Here is an 18,001-nt window from a genome sequence, read left to right as displayed (position 1 = left end):
TTTTTTTTTTTTTTTTTTTTTTTTATTACTGACTATGTAGTATCTGTTCATAACTACTTTTTTAAAGTACTGAAGTACAAAGAGTCAACAGTTACCTCCATTGAGGCTCGAATCCACTCTCATCATCCATGTAAGAATGTAAATCGGAATACCGGGTGCCACTAGACCACAAGGTCTTTGGCAAGTTCACTATTTGTTAATTGTGTTGATAATATAGTGTTCGTGGTAGGTAAAAGTACCACGGACTTGACTGGACGGATTGCTTAGTTAATTTTTTAAGTGATAAATAATGAGTAAGAATGAAATATTTGATTTTGACAGTGACAGTATTAGAATTTTACCTTCTTGTGAGTGTAGTGTTTTGTGACCATCAAATATTTTCACTTAATGAGTTACTGTGATTTACTGATTAATGTGGTAAATACACCGGAGTTTACAAATACACCTATGTGCAATCTATAAAGTACTTTCCAGCCCAAAGTCAAAAACAAAAAAAAAAACAAAAAATCAAAAGCCCAATGCAACGTTTACAGCCCTTTCCAGCCCAAACAACATGAACAAGATACAGAGTGTTTCTTGGGAGGAAAGATACAGAGTGTTTTATTAATCACTTCTAGATATAACGATTGTCTAGTACTTTCCGAAATGATTAATTACGGATTAATTCTTAATTCTCCTCCCTTCCTGCAACCCTAATCACCAATTCACCATGACATGGGACTGCTTCTGAACAAACCATTCATCGTACACCATCATTTCTCGAGCCCTCCACTTGTTTCCGACATTCTTAAAAGGTTACTCCACTCATTTTTCCAATTTTTTTTCTTGTTTAAGATTCTATCGTGAAAATTTACAATCCTTAATGATAATTCATTTGTGGTCTGCCATGGCCTGTGTACTGGTGGTATAAATACATAATCTTTTAGTCCATTGCCCATTGAGTTTAGGACAGTATATATAATAACAGTGTAGATTAAGGTAGAAAAGCTTCATTTCCATTAAGATTAATATGTTGTCGTTTACTGTATTTGATTTTTGGAATCAATTAAATTTATTTTCCTGAATTTTAACAGTAATGGCACCCCTCGCTGCTGCCACCGGCTCTGCACTCTCAGTTAAGCTCCCACCAACTCCGGGTATGTGCAATTTATCTCTCACAAGTGTTGGCTCATACTAAATCTTAAATTTTTGCATCTGTGTTGATAATATCGGGTACAATTATAATTTTTTTATTCGGATACTATGAGTAGGGTACCAGGTATTATTGACACGAGTATCCAATGGTTTTCTTTACAATCAAGTAAGGGTGTGTTTGAAAAGTGTGAAAATGATTCTTGGAAAATGTTTCCTGAAAAATGATTCATTTTTCGGAAAATAGTTTTATTTTCAGTGTTCCATATTGCACATTTACGTTTATATATCATATATGCTCAACAAAGTATATGTTTAGTCTATTATTATTAATATCGATGTTGATCAATAACGCAGAAATTAAAATTCATACCCTAAGTTGTAATATACCTATTGTTGAGAATGGTTGGTTATCTCTATGTATGCATGAGGTAAATCTTGTATTGTGACTCTAGTTGATAAAGGACAACAAGGAGATAAATCATTCTAAGTTGCCCATAGCTGATTTGCTCAAGCCAAAAAGCCCAATAAGCCCCTCCCATTGAAAGTTGAACTTGTAACTTTGTAGTTATTAAGTTAGCGACCTAACAAACTTGGTTAGGGTTGTCCCAAACCTATATGGCTTTTGGTTATGCTTGTTTTTTGTCTTACAGATGGTACAATTTTCACAGCTAAAACTAGTATTCCTGAGCACCTGAGGAACAAGCATCATCATAAAGAGCCCAAGATTTGGAATCAATTGAGGATACCCCCCAAATTGCACTCACAAAAACTGCATCTATACACAAAGCATCAACCATTTGAGGCAATAAGGTCTACCAGACAACTAAATAGACAGAAACAATCCTCTTTTGTCTGTGCAGCAGCATCTGTAAGTACATATATAGTAAGACATGTTTCATCTTTACCTTTAAACACATTGTCCCAAGGATAATCTTCGAATCTTGATTATTGCACCGCGGGCGCAATTCTATTGCAGGCCACGAGATGTGCAAGTGCGCAAACTCTACCCCGTGTTGACAAACCGAAAACAGCAAACACTGCTCCACAACAAGGTACTATAGTCTATATATTGTCAATTATAAGTGTTTGTTCTTCTTGTTGTGGAATGCGTGTTATTAGTTTGATTTGCATATTGTTGTTTACTGTCTGGAATCTTAACCAAGAACTGGAAGTTGTTCGATCACTTATTCATCGCATCATTATATATGATCGTAAGTCTGAGCGGGAGTTGGTTTTGAATTGAACACAGATAAGACGGGATTCACACCGAGACTTGATGACAGCGGCCCTAGCCTTCCACCTCGGTATGGTGGAGGTGGTGGCGGGGGAGGAGGCGGAGCACCCTCGTCCGGTGGATTCTTTTTGTTTGGCTTTCTTCTTATCCTATCATATCTGAAAGAGGAGGAGGAGAAACTACTTAGGAGTAAGAGAAATAAGTAGAGAAATAGGGAGCTCCAAGGAGAAATAATGTAGCATATAACTTATATAGTGACATGACACTAATATGTGCCCTTGTCTGAATATATATATATCTATATATATTTTTATATACAGGTGATTATAAACAAATTTATTGTAACATCGGTGAGACATATGTCACATCGGTGGTGAGACAATTTCATATTTTATATTTTACTGGGTCGCGATAATAATCCAAAAGCAGGACTGAGTTCCAAAAGCTATGAGCATTAACATAATCCAAAATATATGCAGCCTGCAAGTGGTATTCAAGTTCATATTTAATAAGAAAAAATGCATCCTTGTTCCTTGATACTTGTTTTAGTCTATAACTGTTTACTGTTGCAATATACTCTTTTAATCCCTGGAGCAATAAAATTATTAAATTTTATTAAAATTTTATTTAGAGGAGTATCCGTAACTTTCTGTAACGGTAAAAAGTTAGAAACTAAAACAGGTTAAACAGCTAGTTAGAAATAATTGAGGAACTAAGGGTGCGTTTGGTTCGCACATGGGAATCGGAATCGGAATGGGTATCAAATACTTGGTAATGGTAATGGGTTTTGGTGAAGTATTTAACATGTTTGGTAATTGGGTGGAATGGGAATGATTATTAATAGTGAGGAAGAAAGGAGGAAGGGAGATGAAACCCTTATGTAATAAGGGTATGGGTTTTGTCATTAATGGGGTATTCCAAACCCATAGTAGCATTCACAAAACCTATCAACCAAACACAAACAATCACTTTCATACCCATTCCTTATGCCTAAACCCACCAACCAAACACACCCTAAAAATGCATTTTCCCGAACAAATTTAATGGCCAAAATATGATAAAAGCAATGGAGATTAAACCAATGCAGTGCAGATTTGTACTTTTGTAATGTCTTCAGAATCTGCAGGCCTGCTGCAGAGCTCTATTTACAGCACCTCAGATTTCCAATGTTTCCACTGCTTTACTACAATCATTCTTCTTCTTCTTCTTAGCCCAAAAACAGGGAAAACACTGGTTTCTGGGAAATGGCAGATGATGAAGTGGTATTGTTGGACTTCTGGCCTAGCATGTTTGGGATGAGGCTTAGAATTGCTCTGGCTGAGAAGGGGGTCAAGTATGAGTACAGAGAAGAGGACCTGTTGAACAACATGAAAAGTGAGTTGCTTCTGAAGATGAACCCGGTTCACAAGAAAATCCCAGTTCTGATTCACAATGGCAAACCGGTTTGTGAGTCTAGAATTGCAGTAGAGTATATTGATGAGGTGTGGAAGGAGGGTGCCCAGTTGCTCCCCTCTGATCCTTATGACAAATCCCAGGCTAAATTCTGGGCTGATTATATTGACCAAAAGGTAATTAAACCTCAATTAAGTTACATAAATAATTAAGTTTCAGCGTTACTGTCACTTTTGGTCTCACTTTTTTACATTTGATGAATTCCTACGTTTGGTCCTTTCGATGAGGAATCTAGTGAAATCCCACCAAAATTTATTGATGGGAAAAATGCTCGTTCACGTGACATGTTTTAATAGAAAATCAGAAAATGTGAGTTTTATTCATAAACTTTAATCAATCATAAGTCTGTGATAAAAATCTTGTAAATATTGTACTTTCGATTGCAGATAAATGATTTGGCTTATAAAATATGGGCAACAAAGGGGGGAGAACAAGAGGCAAGCGAGAAGTTGATAGAGTGTTTGAAGGTGTTGGAGGGAGCACTTGGAGACAAGCCATACTTTGGGGGAGAGAGCTTTGGGTTTGTTGATATTGCTCTCATTGGATATAATAGCTGGTTTTATACCTATGAGACCTTTGGTTGTTTCAACTTAAAGGAAGAGTGCCCTAATTTGATTGCTTGGGCTAAGAGGTGCATGGAGAAGGAAAGTGTGTCCAAGACTCTCCCTGATTCTAACAAGATCTATGAGTTTGTCAAGTCTTTGAGGAAGATGCATGGAATTGAATAATTATGGGTACAAAAATTCAATAATATATTAGTTTGTGTACTTGATTGAGTTTGCTTTATTAAATTTGTCAAAAATTTATTTTGTATGCGTTTATTTTGAAGTTTTGGAGTTTTGTATGGTTAAGTATAGTTCTCCGTAATATAGATCTATGAGTTTGTTGAGTCTCTGTGGAAGAGGATGAGAATTGAATAAATATTTATTGTTATGGGTGACACAAATTTTATTTTATTTTTTTGAATACTATTGACTCTATTACAAGTGGCACAAAATTTAACCAGATATTTTTTTGTGTAATTTATTGATCATATGTTTTATTGGATTTTTATGACCTAATTACGTTTTTTTATGTATTTGAATGATTTATTTAACTCTTAATTTCTAAATATTTATTTTAAATAGAATTTGCCTTGTATCGTTTTTCACCTTCAATCGTCAAGAGACCACGACATGTTTGGACCAATACTTCAGTGGTTGAGGATATCGACGAAATATGACGAAAGCAATGACTCAATTTTGTTTTTTACTTCTCGATTTGGCACAAATATTAAAGTAATATAATTGTAAGGGAAAATGATTTTTTTTAAAAAAAAAAAAAAAAAGTCTGCCGACCTTCTACTTTTTATTTAAACCAAAAAAGAAAACTAATTCATTAATCTTTTTATTTTTTAAAAGACTAATTCATTAATCATAAATAATAACCTTTACAACAAAGCTGGATGGAATGGTAAACCACCATTCTACCTAGGAGTAGGACCACTGTTTTTGAGCTTCTTTTACACCTCCAGAAAAGAAAAAAAGCTCTTTCTGTTTTGGTGGGGAAAATGGATGATGAAGTGATATTGTTGGATTTCTGGCCTAGCATGTTTGGGATGAGGGTAAGAATTGCTCTGGCTGAGAAGGAGATCAAGTATGAGTACAGAGAAGAGGATCTGAGGAACAAGAGTGAACTGCTTCTGAAGATGAACCCGGTTCACCAGAAAATCCCAGTTCTCATCCACAACGGGAAACCAGTGTGTGAATCTACAATCGCAGTGGAGTATATTGATGAGGTGTGGAAGGATAAGGCCCCTTTGCTCCCCTCTGATCCTTATGAAAAATCCCAGGCCAAGTTCTGGGCTGACTACATTGACCAGCACAAGGTAATAAGCCCCAAATTACATATTATTATATCTGTATGTAAATAACTGTTAGTTGTTAGATGATTGGATTAGTGAGTTCAGCTAGTTGATAGCATTAACTGACTGGATTAGTAGATTTGAAAGCATGATAAAAAAATTGCTTTAAGCAATTTTTTGTAGGCTTCCACTTAAACTTGAACTCACTGAAACTTGAACCTAACAATTGGGTGTCTTGGCCGAGGAATACAATCTCTTTTTAGTGAAACTTGATTTCTCCATTTTGGGTATTGTGGATTAATCCCAAGATCTAGTAAATATTGTACTTTGGATTGTAGATAAATATGTTGGGTTATCAACTATGGTCAACAAAGCTAGGAGAAGATGAACATGAGGCAATAAGCAAGAAGCTGGTAGAATGTTTGAAGGTGTTGGAGGGGGCACTTGGAAACAAGCCATACTTTGGGGGTGAGAGCTTTGGGTTTGTTGATATTGCTCTCATTACATATAATAGCTGGTTTTATTCCTATGAGACCTTTGGTGGTTTCAACTTGAAGGAAGAGTGCCCTAAGCTGATTACTTGGGCTAAGAGGTGCATGGAGAAGGAAAGTGTGTCCAAGTCTATCACGGATCCTAACAAGATCTATGAGTTCGTCAAATCGGCAAGGAAGCTGAGGGGAATTGAATAAATATTACCTTTATTGGGGCACAAATTCAATTATAAACAGAGTTATGTACTCGGTTGATTAACTGCTTTATTAGATTTCTCGAAGGTTTATATTGCGTGCGACTTTGCGTATGTTGTGAAATTGTGGAGTTTTATGTGATCAAGTATAATAATATATAATTTATATATATGTTGTTGGAAATTTATAGCTTTTTGTGATACAAATATATGTTGGTTCATTTCAAAATTGAGTAGGGTCAATGTAGACGCATTTGAATTAAGGGTACGTTTGGAAAGTAGTAAAATGACTTTTGAAAAATGTTTTTCGAAAAATGAGTCACTTTCTGAAAAACAATTTCATTTTTAGTGTTTGGATGTATTATGGAAAACAGTCTTTGTGTGTTTAGTTTATTTTCTAGAAAATTGATAGAATTGTATAATTAAACATTGTAATTATTTTATTTAAAATATAAAAAATTATAATAATATTAAAATAATGTTATTTATTAAAAAAAACGTATCACAGGTTTTCGGCGGTTTCCCTAAGAGGTCCACGGTCATGGGTGCTATGGCTTGGTTTTGGCCGAGAACATGCGAAACGGTCATTTTGGCGATTCCGGAAAATGACTTACGGAAAAAATCTCTGTAAGTCATTCTCCGAAAAAATGAAATGATTTTCATTTTCCGTTGACCACACTTTCCGGATGTTACCAAACACCGAAAACTCGGAAAACATTTTTCGGAATCTATTTTTTGGGTAACCAAACACACCCTAAAAAATGAATGTGAAAAAGTTTGGAAGAAACCTTTGTCCCATAATAATTTGAGAGGTGAGTTTGCACTAATATATATACAATTTTATTTTAGAATGTGTTTAAATTGTATAACATAAAAGTTCTTTCAATTTTTCCTGTTATTATTTACTTATTTTTATGCAAAGAGTTTTTTCCACTTTTTATCCTATGACTTTAGTGCCTCCGTCAATTTAGGTACACAACTTTCATTCCTGACATAAGTAGTGCTTGACTTTGATTTGTTTTCCACTTTTAGTCCTTGACTTTGATTTTTTTTCCACTTTTAGTCCTTTCGGCCATTTGAGCGATAATTTTTAATCGGAATCAACAAACTGTTGTGCCGTTAAGGGTAAATAATGTTTAATGTATTTAGGGCTTTATCAAAAGACACTTTTACCCTTAATGGCACAACAATTTGTTGATTCCGATTAAAAATTGTCGCTTAAAAGGCGAAACAGAACAAGCAAATAACGTTTCTTTTTCCTATTTTTTCTCTGATTTTATTTATAAATATATTTAGGACTTTATCAGAACACACTTTTACCTTTAATGACACAATAATTTTTTGATTTCAATTAAAAGTTGTCGCTCATATGGCCAAAAGGACTAAAAGTGGAAAAAAAATCAAAGTCAAACAAATCAAAGTCAAGCACTACTTATGTCAGGAATGAAAGTTGTGTACCTAAATTGACGGAGGCACTAAAGTCATAGGACTAAAAGTGGAAAAAACTCTTATGCAAATAAATTGTATTTTTATATTTTTAAGGTTCTTTAAGACACTAACATTTACTTGATGTTTGATTAGATTAGTTAGGGATAACACGTATACATGATTCGAAAAACCACATTTGAAAGTCTTAGCTCAAAATCTGCAAAAACAATATAAACTTGTTGGCAAACTTTTGATCTTCTATTAGCCCCATCTTCAACAACCTAAACAAGCCTAACTAGTATTAAAATAATACGGAGTAATAATAATAATAAATTCTACCGGCCTTTTACTTCTAGTCTTCCGATCTAGAGTTCTAGGACCACTGTTTTTGAGCTTCCTTTACACTCCCAGAAAAGAAAGAAAAGAAAAAAAAAAAAAAAAAGCTCCTTTTTTTTTGGTTGGGAAAATGGATGATGAAGTGATATTGTTGAATTACTGGCCTAGCATGTTTGGGATGAGGGTAAGAATTGCTCTGGCTGAGAAGGAGATCAAGTATGAGTACAGAGAAGAGAATCTGAGGAACAACAAGAGTGAGCTGCTTCTGAAGATGAACCCGGTTCACAAGAAAATCCCAGTTCTCATCCACAATGGGAAACCAGTGTGTGAATCTACAATCGCAGTGGAGTATATTGATGAGGTGTGGAAGGATAAGGCCCCATTGATCCCCTCTGATCCTTATGAAAAATCCCAGGCCAAGTTCTGGGCTGACTACATTGATCAACACAAGGTAAGCCCCAAATTACATAAATTAAGTATTACAGATATTCCTTTCAATATTTTGTTTGTCGTTTAATTAAGAGATCAATGAACTTGCTAGCTCAAACTGCAAACTCTCAGTCTAAATATCGTTTCTAAGATGCTTATCCCTTGACTGTATATATCTTTCCTACCAGTTTTTCCCTTTCTTTTCCCCTTAGACTCTCAGTCTAAAATCAGTGAACTTGTTTTTCCCTTTCTTTTCTACCAGTTTAATATATCTTTCCTTTTGCCTTCAAGAAAAAAAAAGTATTAGAGATATTATTGCACTATCTTTTTTTTGTAGGCGTTGTTTGGTAAATAACTTATAGCGGTTAGCTGATTGAGTTAGTGGGTTTCGCTAGTTGATATCATTAGCGGATTGTAAAAAGATGTTTGGTAAATTAGATGTTAGCTGATAGTTGGTTAAATGCAAAATGACTTTTTTTTAAAAAATGATAAAAAACTGATTTTACAACTTTTTTAATTTTAGCATTTTAGAGCAATAATGTATTACAAAAAATTAATTGATCAAACACTTATATTAAATGTTTATCTAAGTCAAACAACTAATAGTGATCAAATAAGCTAAAATTGATTGATAAGGTAACTATATATGTTACCAAACATGACAATAATTTTATTTTGAGTCATTACCTTCAATGGTCCTCCGAGTATTGGAGTTTTACCATCTATGATCCTCCGAGTTAAAATGACCACGAGATGTCCTTCAAATTTTAAAAAATAACCACATGTGATCTTTAGAGGACGTCTCGTGATTATTTTAAACTTGAGTTATTTTAAGAATTGGGACCACGAGTGATTTCTTTTTAAAATTTTGAGAATGTCTCGTTGTCATTTTAAACTCGAAGGATTACAATTGGTAAAATCCTACTGGCTAAGATTATTGGAGATATTAACTATTTTATTTATTTATTTATTTATTTTGTTTTCTATGACCTAATGTTGTCAATGATTGCCACATTAATTAGGAAGTAGAATACGAATAATAGAATATCTATAGTGGAGTTTTTTTTAGTTTTTTTTTTGATAAGTTTTGGTAAGTGTAATTATGAAAGAGAAAATGGGAGAGGAGAAAAAAAATAAATCTAATTATTTTTTTTAAAAAAAAAAGGTATTTGTTAGGCGCACCTGACGTGCCCAGCGGGCGCGTGCAGTACACTCGCCCGTTGAGCGCACTGGTTGCAGCCACGCACGCATGGCGCGACTTACATTAGAATTCGTGAGCTGCTTGCACTGTTTCAATAACTCCTCTGTAGAACAACCAAAATCTTCTCTTTCTTCATTTCTCTTTCCCCATGTGTGCTTGTACTATTCCAAGAAGCTTCAAATATCTACTTAAAAGGATGCTCTCAGTGAAACTCGGTTCCCTTAAGTTAGGTATCGTGGAATCCCAAGATCCAGTAAATATTGCACTTTGGATTGCAGCTAAATGAGTTGGGTTATAAACTATGGGCATTGAAAAAGGGAGAAGACCACGAGGCAATAAGCAAGAAGCTGGTAGAATGTTTGAAGGTGTTGGAGGGAGCACTTGGAGACAAGCCATACTTTGGGGGTGAGAGCTTTGGGTTTGTTGATATTGCTCTCATTGCATATAATAGCTGGTTTTATAGCTATGAAACCTTTGGTGGTTTCAACTTGAACGAAGAGTGCCCTAAGCTGATTACTTGGGCTAAGAGGTGCATGGAGAAGGAAAGTGTGTCCAAGTCTCTCCCCGATCCTAACAAGATCTATGAGTTCGTCAAGTCTGTAAGGAAGATGAGGGGAATTGAATAAATATTTACTTCTATTGGGGCACAAATTCAATTATAAACAGAGTTATGTACTTGGTTGATCAACTACTTTATTAGATTTCTCGAATGTTTATATTGCGTGCGACTTTGCGTATGTTGTGAAATTGTGGAGTTTTATGTGATCAAGTACTCAAAAAAAATGTGATCAAGTATAATAATATATAATTTATATATATGTTGTTGGAAATTTATAGCTTTTTGTGATACAAATATATGTGTAGTGCATTCTTAATTTGAGTCGAGTTAATGTATACGTATTTGAGTCAAAAATATATGTGAAAAAGTTTAGAAGAAGCTTTTGTCCCATATTGATTTGAGAAGTGAGTTTGCGCGCGCGGGCACACATATATATATAATTTTATTTTAGAATGAGTTTAAATTGTATAGCATACAAGTTCTATAAGATTATAAGACAAAGAGCACACAAATGTGTGGGCCATGATACAAAACATTGTTGTACAGTAGCAGTTACATTTTGTGGCATGTTCATTTTTTTTCGTGATACTGTAATGAAATTATAGTGTGTATAAAATGAAACTGAATAACAAATCTCACATATTGAGTGTACATTGTCAAATGAAACTGTGAATAAGATTGATACTTTAGTGGTGCCGTAGTGAAACTATATTGTGTACAAAATGAAATTAAATAGCAAATATCACATATTGAGTGTATATTGTTAAATGAAATTGTAGTTGAATTAAAATGATACTTTAGTAGTATTGTAATTCAACTACAATGTGTATAAAATGAAACTGACTAGTATGTTTCAGTTGAATAATAATGATACTTTAGTGGTGCTGTAATGAAACTATATTGTGTACAAAATGAAACTGAATAGCAAGTTTCATATAGTGAGTGTATATTGCCAAATGAAGTTGTAGTTGAATTAGAATAATACTTTAATGATGTTGTGATGAAATTATAGTGCGTATAGAATGAAACTAAATAATGAAAGATGTTATTATATAGATCATAACAAAATTTGTAAAACGTATACCATTGTTGGAATAGTTACGAAACTAGAGGTTATTTTATTTCGATGAATCATATCATGAATTAGAGTCTATATTACAATGTGAATTTGTGTGCATAAATATAATATTATAGGTATATAAAAAAAATTTTAAGTACACAAAAATAATATCGCAATTACATAAAAATAGCACTTACAACAGTAACTTTATACATGTACCTACTTTAGTAAATTTATGTATTTACATTAGTGAATTTATATATTTACAATAATTAATAGTGATATTTACAATAATTAATTTATGTACCTAAAGTAATCAAATTAAAATTCATTTTGTTAGGTGAATCTTAATTGTATTTCATCGTAGTGGGACCACAGCGTATTTGGAGTTTGGACCAATATTTTTGTCACGATGCTATATTTCCTTTTATTTGGACCAACCTGTGATCTTTTCTTATTTTCAAAAGAATATTAATTGATTGATTCGCTTATAACGTACAATAGTCAATAGAGGAAATATGACGGAAGCAATGACTCAATCTTTTTTTTTTTGGCACAAAGCCACAAATATAAAAGATAGTATAATTGTTTAGGGAAAGTAATTTTTTTTTTTTTGGGTTTAAAATTATAGAAAAATACTACTTTTGTCTACCAAGTAGTTGATAAAAATATTATCATCATTTTTATTATTTAATTATTATTAAAAAAATATTTTTATCAACAAATTATCTACCAAGTGACTTTAAAACCAAACCGTAGCATATTTAAACATAAAAAAAATCACATCACAATAATTGAAAGATAAAAAAGTTACTTTGCAAATAATTAAATATATAAAATAGTGATGATATAATGGGGGATGAATCTTTATATATATATATATATATATATATATATATATATATATATATATATAATGGAGGATGAAAAGTTGAAAAGTATTGTTTTAATATAATTTAATGAAAAATTGTCATTTTCAATAATAAATACATACGGGATATTCTCCTAGTCATATAAATTCGTTTTTTAATAGGGCTATTAACAAATCGAACATAAATGAACGGACATTGTCCGTGTTTGTTTGTAAATAATTTTGGAGTGTTCGTGTTCGTTTGTTAAAGTTTTTGAAAATCTTGTTCGTATTCATTTATTAAGTGTTCATTAGTGTGTTAACGTTTGCGAACATGTTCGTATACGTTCATGAAGAGGTTCGTGAACACTTAATTACCAAACACCTGCACATGTTCATGAATACAATTCGCTTGTGAACAAGACATAATCTACGTTCACGAACAATGATCAAACAAACAACACAACTATATATGTTTGTGAACATGTTCACGAACATTATTAAACGAACACTTAACGAGCTTGTTCACGAACATTACTAAACGAACACAAACGAGCTTGTTCACGATCTCTTAGCAAACGAGCTTACCACTGTTCAGACTCTGTTCGTTTATTAACTGAGTTTTACATTTTGTTTGTTAATATTCGTTTACCTTAATAAATAAACATAAACGAACGCTTACCGAACACGAGTAATTTGTCGAAAGCTCTGTTCGCTAACATCCCTATTTCTTAATAATTATAAAAATTAATATAATCTTAATGAGAGGTACTCCTATTAGTGGAGTAGGGGATTTATATATCATGAAAACTTATTATGTGAAACGATTCCATATAGATGGGCCTTAGATATATAATACTCCATCAATATCATTTTATGTGTTGATTCATTTAATTGGGCTTAATTAAAATTATTTTTAATTTATTTGTTATAATATTAATTTAGTATTAATATACAAAATTTATATATTTAGAAACTATATTAAAAATACTATTTAATATAAAAAATTAAAAATAAGTAAAAGAATTACCCAAATTTCTCTGATATTTCTTTCCATACCGCCAATCCATACAGGACAGGAGTACAGCCATGGGGACCCTCGCCCTCGCAATCAATATTCAATACGCAACAACGTTACTTGAAAATAGCGCCACATGGTTCTCTATAAAGGACCCCAGTTCCCAGATTTTCAAGATTATTAGCTAGCAAGGCTCTCACACCCATTGTAGAATTATATCTTTTTCTTTTTAATTCTACTGGGCTTCTACTTCTAGCCACTGTTTTTGAGCTTCTTTTACACCCCAGAAAAGAAAAAAAAGCTCCCTTTTTTGGTTGGGAAAATGGGTGATGAAGTGATATTGTTGGATTTCTGGCCTAGCATGTTTGGGATGAGGCTAAGAATTGCTCTGGCTGAGAAGGAGGTCAAGTATGAGTACAGAGAAGAGGATCTGAGGAACAAGAGTGAGCTGCTTCTGAAGATGAACCCGGTTCACAAGAAAATCCCAGTGCTCATCCACAATGGGAAGCCAGTCTGTGAATCTACAATCGCAGTGGAGTATATTGATGAGGTGTGGAAGGATAAGGCCCCATTGCTCCCCTCTGATCCTTATGAGAAATCCCAGGCTAAGTTCTGGGCTGATTACATAGACAAGAAGGTAATATTGTGATAATCCCTAAAATAGGTGATATTGTTAAATCTTACCAAGAGTTTAATTTTCTTAGATTGGGTTCAAATAAAAATTTGTGCTTTGATTTCAGCTGTATGATTTTGGCCGGAAAACATGGTCAACAAAGGGAGAAGAACTGGAGGCAGCTGTTAAGGAGTTGATAGGATGTTTAAAGGTGCTGGAGGGAGCCCTTGGAGACAAGCCATACTTTGGGGGTGAGAGTTTTGGGTTTGTTGATGTTTCCCTCATAGGATACTACAGCTGGTTCTATACCTGGGAGAGCTTTGGGCATTTCAGTGTAGAGGCAGAGTGCCCCAAGCTGATTGCTTGGGTTAAGAGGTGCATGGAGAAGGAGAGTGTCTCCAAGTCTCTCCCTGATTCTCACAAGGTCTTGGAGTTTGCCCAGATGTTGAGGGAGAAGCTGGGTATTGCTTAAGGGCTTCTTTCCATTCAATAACACTACTTGGTTCCTTGGGGTGCCAAGCTGCCAATTCAATCCAAGGTTGATCTTTTGTGCACTTGGTTGAAGTTTATTTGTGTTTTGTAGGTTTTCATGTTGTGGAGTTTTATGTTATCAAATGTGGTAGTAATCTATGGTCTGTGTGTAGCAGAGACACTTGAGTGTGTCCTGTGACTAGATGTTGGATTAATGTATGGCAATAAGCCAATTATGTTGGTGTTTGTGCAATGCTATCTCCTGTTTATTGAGAAGGGTCTTTAATTTGGGTACTTGGTTTAGCCTTGGAAATATTTTCTCTATTTAAATTTTAAGCATAGTCTAATTAGTATTTTAATAGTGGGAAAGAGAAACATCTTCATTTTTTGTACGTTAGGTTTCCAACTTCCGCCTAACCAATTATAAATCCTAGAATCTTTGTTCAAGAGTTGTTGAAGTTGGTAAATCACGAGTTGACCACATATTCTCTTAGACAATTCCTGTCGTTAACTTTGCGCACAAGAGATCCATCTCTACACTTCCGTGGGCTCAAACTCTAACTTGGAGAGCCTAGCTCCAAGATACTGTTGGTGGGAGTTATTCACACCTGAGTGCTGATTTTAAGTCAGGTGGTCGACCACTTGAGCTAGCCCAACGTGCTCTTTTGAATTTTAAAGGCATACAGGACTTTGTTGAGCTCAGCTTCTCAACCACTTGGGAAAATGCCTAAGCATACAAAACTAAAAAAGTCTACAAGGTTCAATCATATGACATGGCCTGTTCAACTCCCTAACCAACTTTCTGATTATTGGTGGAAGTTGAAGCTAACAAACTGTTTGATTATTGGCCCTTTTTCCACATGTATCTATGCTACCCTTGTCTATATCTGTGTTTGGATGCCCAATGGCATAGAAGTGCCACTCATGCCCAGAAGAATACAATCTTTATGTGACCCCTATCCATATAATAATACTAAAGGCATATCCAATGGTGGGGAAGAGCTTTCAAAGGCTAATGATATTTAAAAGTACTCTTTTTGAACATATTCAAGAAAGTCAAGATAGATTGCTAGTGTTTTTGGGAAATTAATATTGGTATCATAGTGAAGAGAAACTGTAAAGCATCAAAGTAGCAAGTTTACATGTTCAAGAATCTTTTAAACATATGTACTGTTATATTGCTGCTGTCTTATTTCTGTCTTGAATAGTTGAATTTCATGGTTATCATGATTGCACCTACAGCCATGCAGAAAATGGCGCATCCTGAAGGTATATATGAACTTGAACTAGCTCAGGTCTGTATTGTTCTCATTAGTTTAATCAACAAATGAGAACAACTGGTTTTTCTCATGGTAGAGGATCAATGCTTCGCGAAGAGTTGAGACTACCTTTTTAGATTTGTTCGGTCTAACGAGTTGAATTGATCATATGCAGGAGAGTATGCTACTGCACGAGCAGCATCAGCAGCTGGAACGATTATGGTTAGTCTCTTACTGTCTGTTTCAATAGTAATTTGTATATGATGGAGATAATAACTATAAGTTCCGAAATAGTAACTATAAATCTTTGAATGATAATGACATTTCTCTGATTCTAAATGCATACAGATTTTCATTGAACACCTCTGATTGATATTTCTTTCCATATATAGACAGTACAGGAGTACAGGCGTGGGGACCCTCGCCCTCCCAATGATCAATACGCAACAAAGTTACTTGAAAGCATAGCCACATGGTTCTGTTTAAAGGACCACAGTCCCCAGATTTTCAAGATTATAAGCTAGCAAGGCTCTCACAGCCATTCTACTTATAGCCATTGTTTTGAGCTTCTTTTGCACCCCAGAAAAGGAAAAAAATCTCCCTCTTTTTTGGGTTGGGAAAATGGGTGATGAAGTGATATTGTTGGATTTCTGGCCTAGCATGTTTGGGATGAGGATAAGAGTTGCTCTGGCTGAGAAGGAGGTCAAGTATGAGTACAGAGAACAGGATCTGTGGAACAAGAGTGAGCTGCTTCTGAAGATGAACCCGGTTCACAAGAAAATCCCGGTTCTCATCCACAATGGGAAGCCGGTATGTGAATCTAACATTGCAGTGGAGTACATTGATGAGGTGTGGAAGGACAAGGCGCCATTGCTCCCCTCTGATCCTTATGAGAAATCCCAGGCTAAGTTCTGGGCTGATTACATCGACAAGAAGGTAATATCCCCTCTATTAGATTGTAGTATCTGTTCATAATCATACATACTTTCTCAATCTGTTGAAACACAAAGAGTCACTACATGCTATCTGAGCACAAGGTGTTTGGCGACATTATTAATCTTACCAAGAGTTTTCTTAGCTCGGGTTCAAATAAAAATTTGTTCTTTGATTGCAGCTGTATGATTTTGGCCGGAAAACATATACGACAAAGGGAGAAGAGCTGGAGGCAGGTGTTAAGGATTTGATAGGATGTTTAAAGGTTCTTGAGGGAGCCCTTGGAGACAAGCCTTACTTTGGGGGTGAGAGCTTTGGGTTTGTTGATGTTTCCCTCATAGGATACTACTGCTGGTTCTATGCCTGGGAGACCTATGGCCATTTCAGTGTAGAGGCTGAGTGCCCCAAGCTGATTGCTTGGGCTAAGAGGTGCATGGAGAAGGAGAGTGTCTCCAAGTCTCTCCCTGATTCTCACAAGATCTTGGAGTTTGCCCATGTCTTCAAGCAGAAGTTGGGTATTCCTTAAGGGCTTCTTTCCATTCAATAACACTACTTGGTTCCTTGGGGTGCTAAGGTTGATGTTTTGTGCACTTGGTTTAAGTTTATTTGTGTTTTGTAGGTTTTCATGTTGTGGGGCTTTATGTTATCAAATGTGGTAGTAATCTATGGTTTGTGTGTAGCAGAGACACTTGAGTGTGTCTTGTGAATAGTTGTTGGAATAATGTATGGCAATAAGCCAATCATGTTGGTGTTTGTGCAATGCCACTCAGATTTCTTGAGAAGGGTCTTTATTTCGGCTATTTGGAAATAGTTTTTCTCTTTAAATTTTAAGCAAAATTACTAGTCTATTAATATTTTAATCGTGGAAAAGAGAAACATTTTCATTTTTCAACCTACGCCAGACTAATTATAAGTCCTCAGAACCTTTGTTCAAGTGTTGTTGAAGGAGGTAAATCACGAGTTGATCATATAGTCTCTTAGTCAATTCATGTTGTTAATTAACTCTGCGTACAAGGGATCCATTTTTACACTTCCGTGGACTCAAACCCTAGCTTCGAGAGCCTAGCTTTAAGATATTATTTGTAAGAGTCAAATTCATACTCTACTAAGGGCTAACTTTAGGTCAGATGGTCGATCACTTGTTTTGAACTTTAAAGGGCATATAGGAATTTGTTGAGCTCAGCTTCTCAACCACTTGGGAAAATGCCTAAGCATACAAAACTAATAAATCTACAAGATATGACGTGGCCTGTTCAACTCCCTAACCAACTTTCTGATTGATGGTTGAAGTTGAAGCTAACAAACTGTTTGATTATTGGCACTCTTTTCACGTGTGTCTATATCTGCGTTTGGACTTTGGATGCCCAATGGCATAGAAGTGGCACTCATGCGCAGAAGAGTACAAATGTACAATCTTCATGTGACCCTTGTCATAATAATAATAATAATAATAATAATAATAATAATAAAGGCATATTGGTGGTGGTGGGGGGGGG

General features: G+C 34.8%; 6 protein-coding genes across 6 annotated transcripts; all 6 read left to right on the top strand.

The window, feature by feature from the left end:
* Nucleotides 1-621: 621 nt before the first annotated feature.
* On the top strand, nt 622-2,764 carry LOC115997261 (protein FERTILITY RESTORER RF2, mitochondrial-like). Its single transcript, XM_031236778.1, has 5 exons — nt 622-794; nt 1,074-1,136; nt 1,803-2,002; nt 2,111-2,186; nt 2,384-2,764. The coding sequence occupies exons 2-5, from the start codon at nt 1,076-1,078 to the stop codon at nt 2,572-2,574; spliced, it is 528 nt and encodes a 175-aa protein (XP_031092638.1). The 5' UTR covers nt 622-794; nt 1,074-1,075; the 3' UTR covers nt 2,575-2,764.
* Nucleotides 2,765-3,486: 722 nt separating this feature from the next.
* LOC115997260 (probable glutathione S-transferase) lies at nt 3,487-4,548 on the top strand. Its single transcript, XM_031236776.1, has 2 exons — nt 3,487-3,936; nt 4,207-4,548. The coding sequence occupies exons 1-2, from the start codon at nt 3,613-3,615 to the stop codon at nt 4,546-4,548; spliced, it is 666 nt and encodes a 221-aa protein (XP_031092636.1). The 5' UTR covers nt 3,487-3,612.
* A 711-nt stretch (nt 4,549-5,259) lies between these two features.
* Nucleotides 5,260-6,532, top strand: LOC115995717 (probable glutathione S-transferase). The gene is made up of 2 exons (XM_031234823.1): nt 5,260-5,687; nt 6,002-6,532. Exons 1-2 carry the CDS (start codon nt 5,370-5,372, stop codon nt 6,350-6,352), a joined length of 669 nt encoding a protein of 222 aa, XP_031090683.1. The 5' UTR covers nt 5,260-5,369; the 3' UTR covers nt 6,353-6,532.
* Nucleotides 6,533-6,867: 335 nt separating this feature from the next.
* On the top strand, nt 6,868-10,572 carry LOC115996371 (probable glutathione S-transferase). The gene is made up of 3 exons (XM_031235578.1): nt 6,868-6,975; nt 8,281-8,563; nt 10,021-10,572. The coding sequence occupies exons 1-3, from the start codon at nt 6,890-6,892 to the stop codon at nt 10,366-10,368; spliced, it is 717 nt and encodes a 238-aa protein (XP_031091438.1). The 5' UTR covers nt 6,868-6,889; the 3' UTR covers nt 10,369-10,572.
* Nucleotides 10,573-13,411: 2,839 nt separating this feature from the next.
* Nucleotides 13,412-14,589, top strand: LOC115996748 (probable glutathione S-transferase). The gene is made up of 2 exons (XM_031236139.1): nt 13,412-13,866; nt 13,970-14,589. The coding sequence occupies exons 1-2, from the start codon at nt 13,552-13,554 to the stop codon at nt 14,312-14,314; spliced, it is 660 nt and encodes a 219-aa protein (XP_031091999.1). The 5' UTR covers nt 13,412-13,551; the 3' UTR covers nt 14,315-14,589.
* Nucleotides 14,590-14,747: 158 nt separating this feature from the next.
* Nucleotides 14,748-17,313, top strand: LOC115996749 (probable glutathione S-transferase). Its single transcript, XM_031236140.1, has 3 exons — nt 14,748-15,794; nt 15,965-16,508; nt 16,687-17,313. Exons 2-3 carry the CDS (start codon nt 16,194-16,196, stop codon nt 17,029-17,031), a joined length of 660 nt encoding a protein of 219 aa, XP_031092000.1. The 5' UTR covers nt 14,748-15,794; nt 15,965-16,193; the 3' UTR covers nt 17,032-17,313.
* The last annotated feature ends 688 nt before the right edge of the window (nt 17,314-18,001 follow it).

This window comes from Ipomoea triloba, chromosome 11 (genome assembly GCF_003576645.1).
Source record: "Ipomoea triloba cultivar NCNSP0323 chromosome 11, ASM357664v1".
Lineage (NCBI taxonomy): Eukaryota > Viridiplantae > Streptophyta > Magnoliopsida > Solanales > Convolvulaceae > Ipomoea > Ipomoea triloba.
This window is presented reverse-complemented; position numbering and strand designations above follow the sequence as displayed.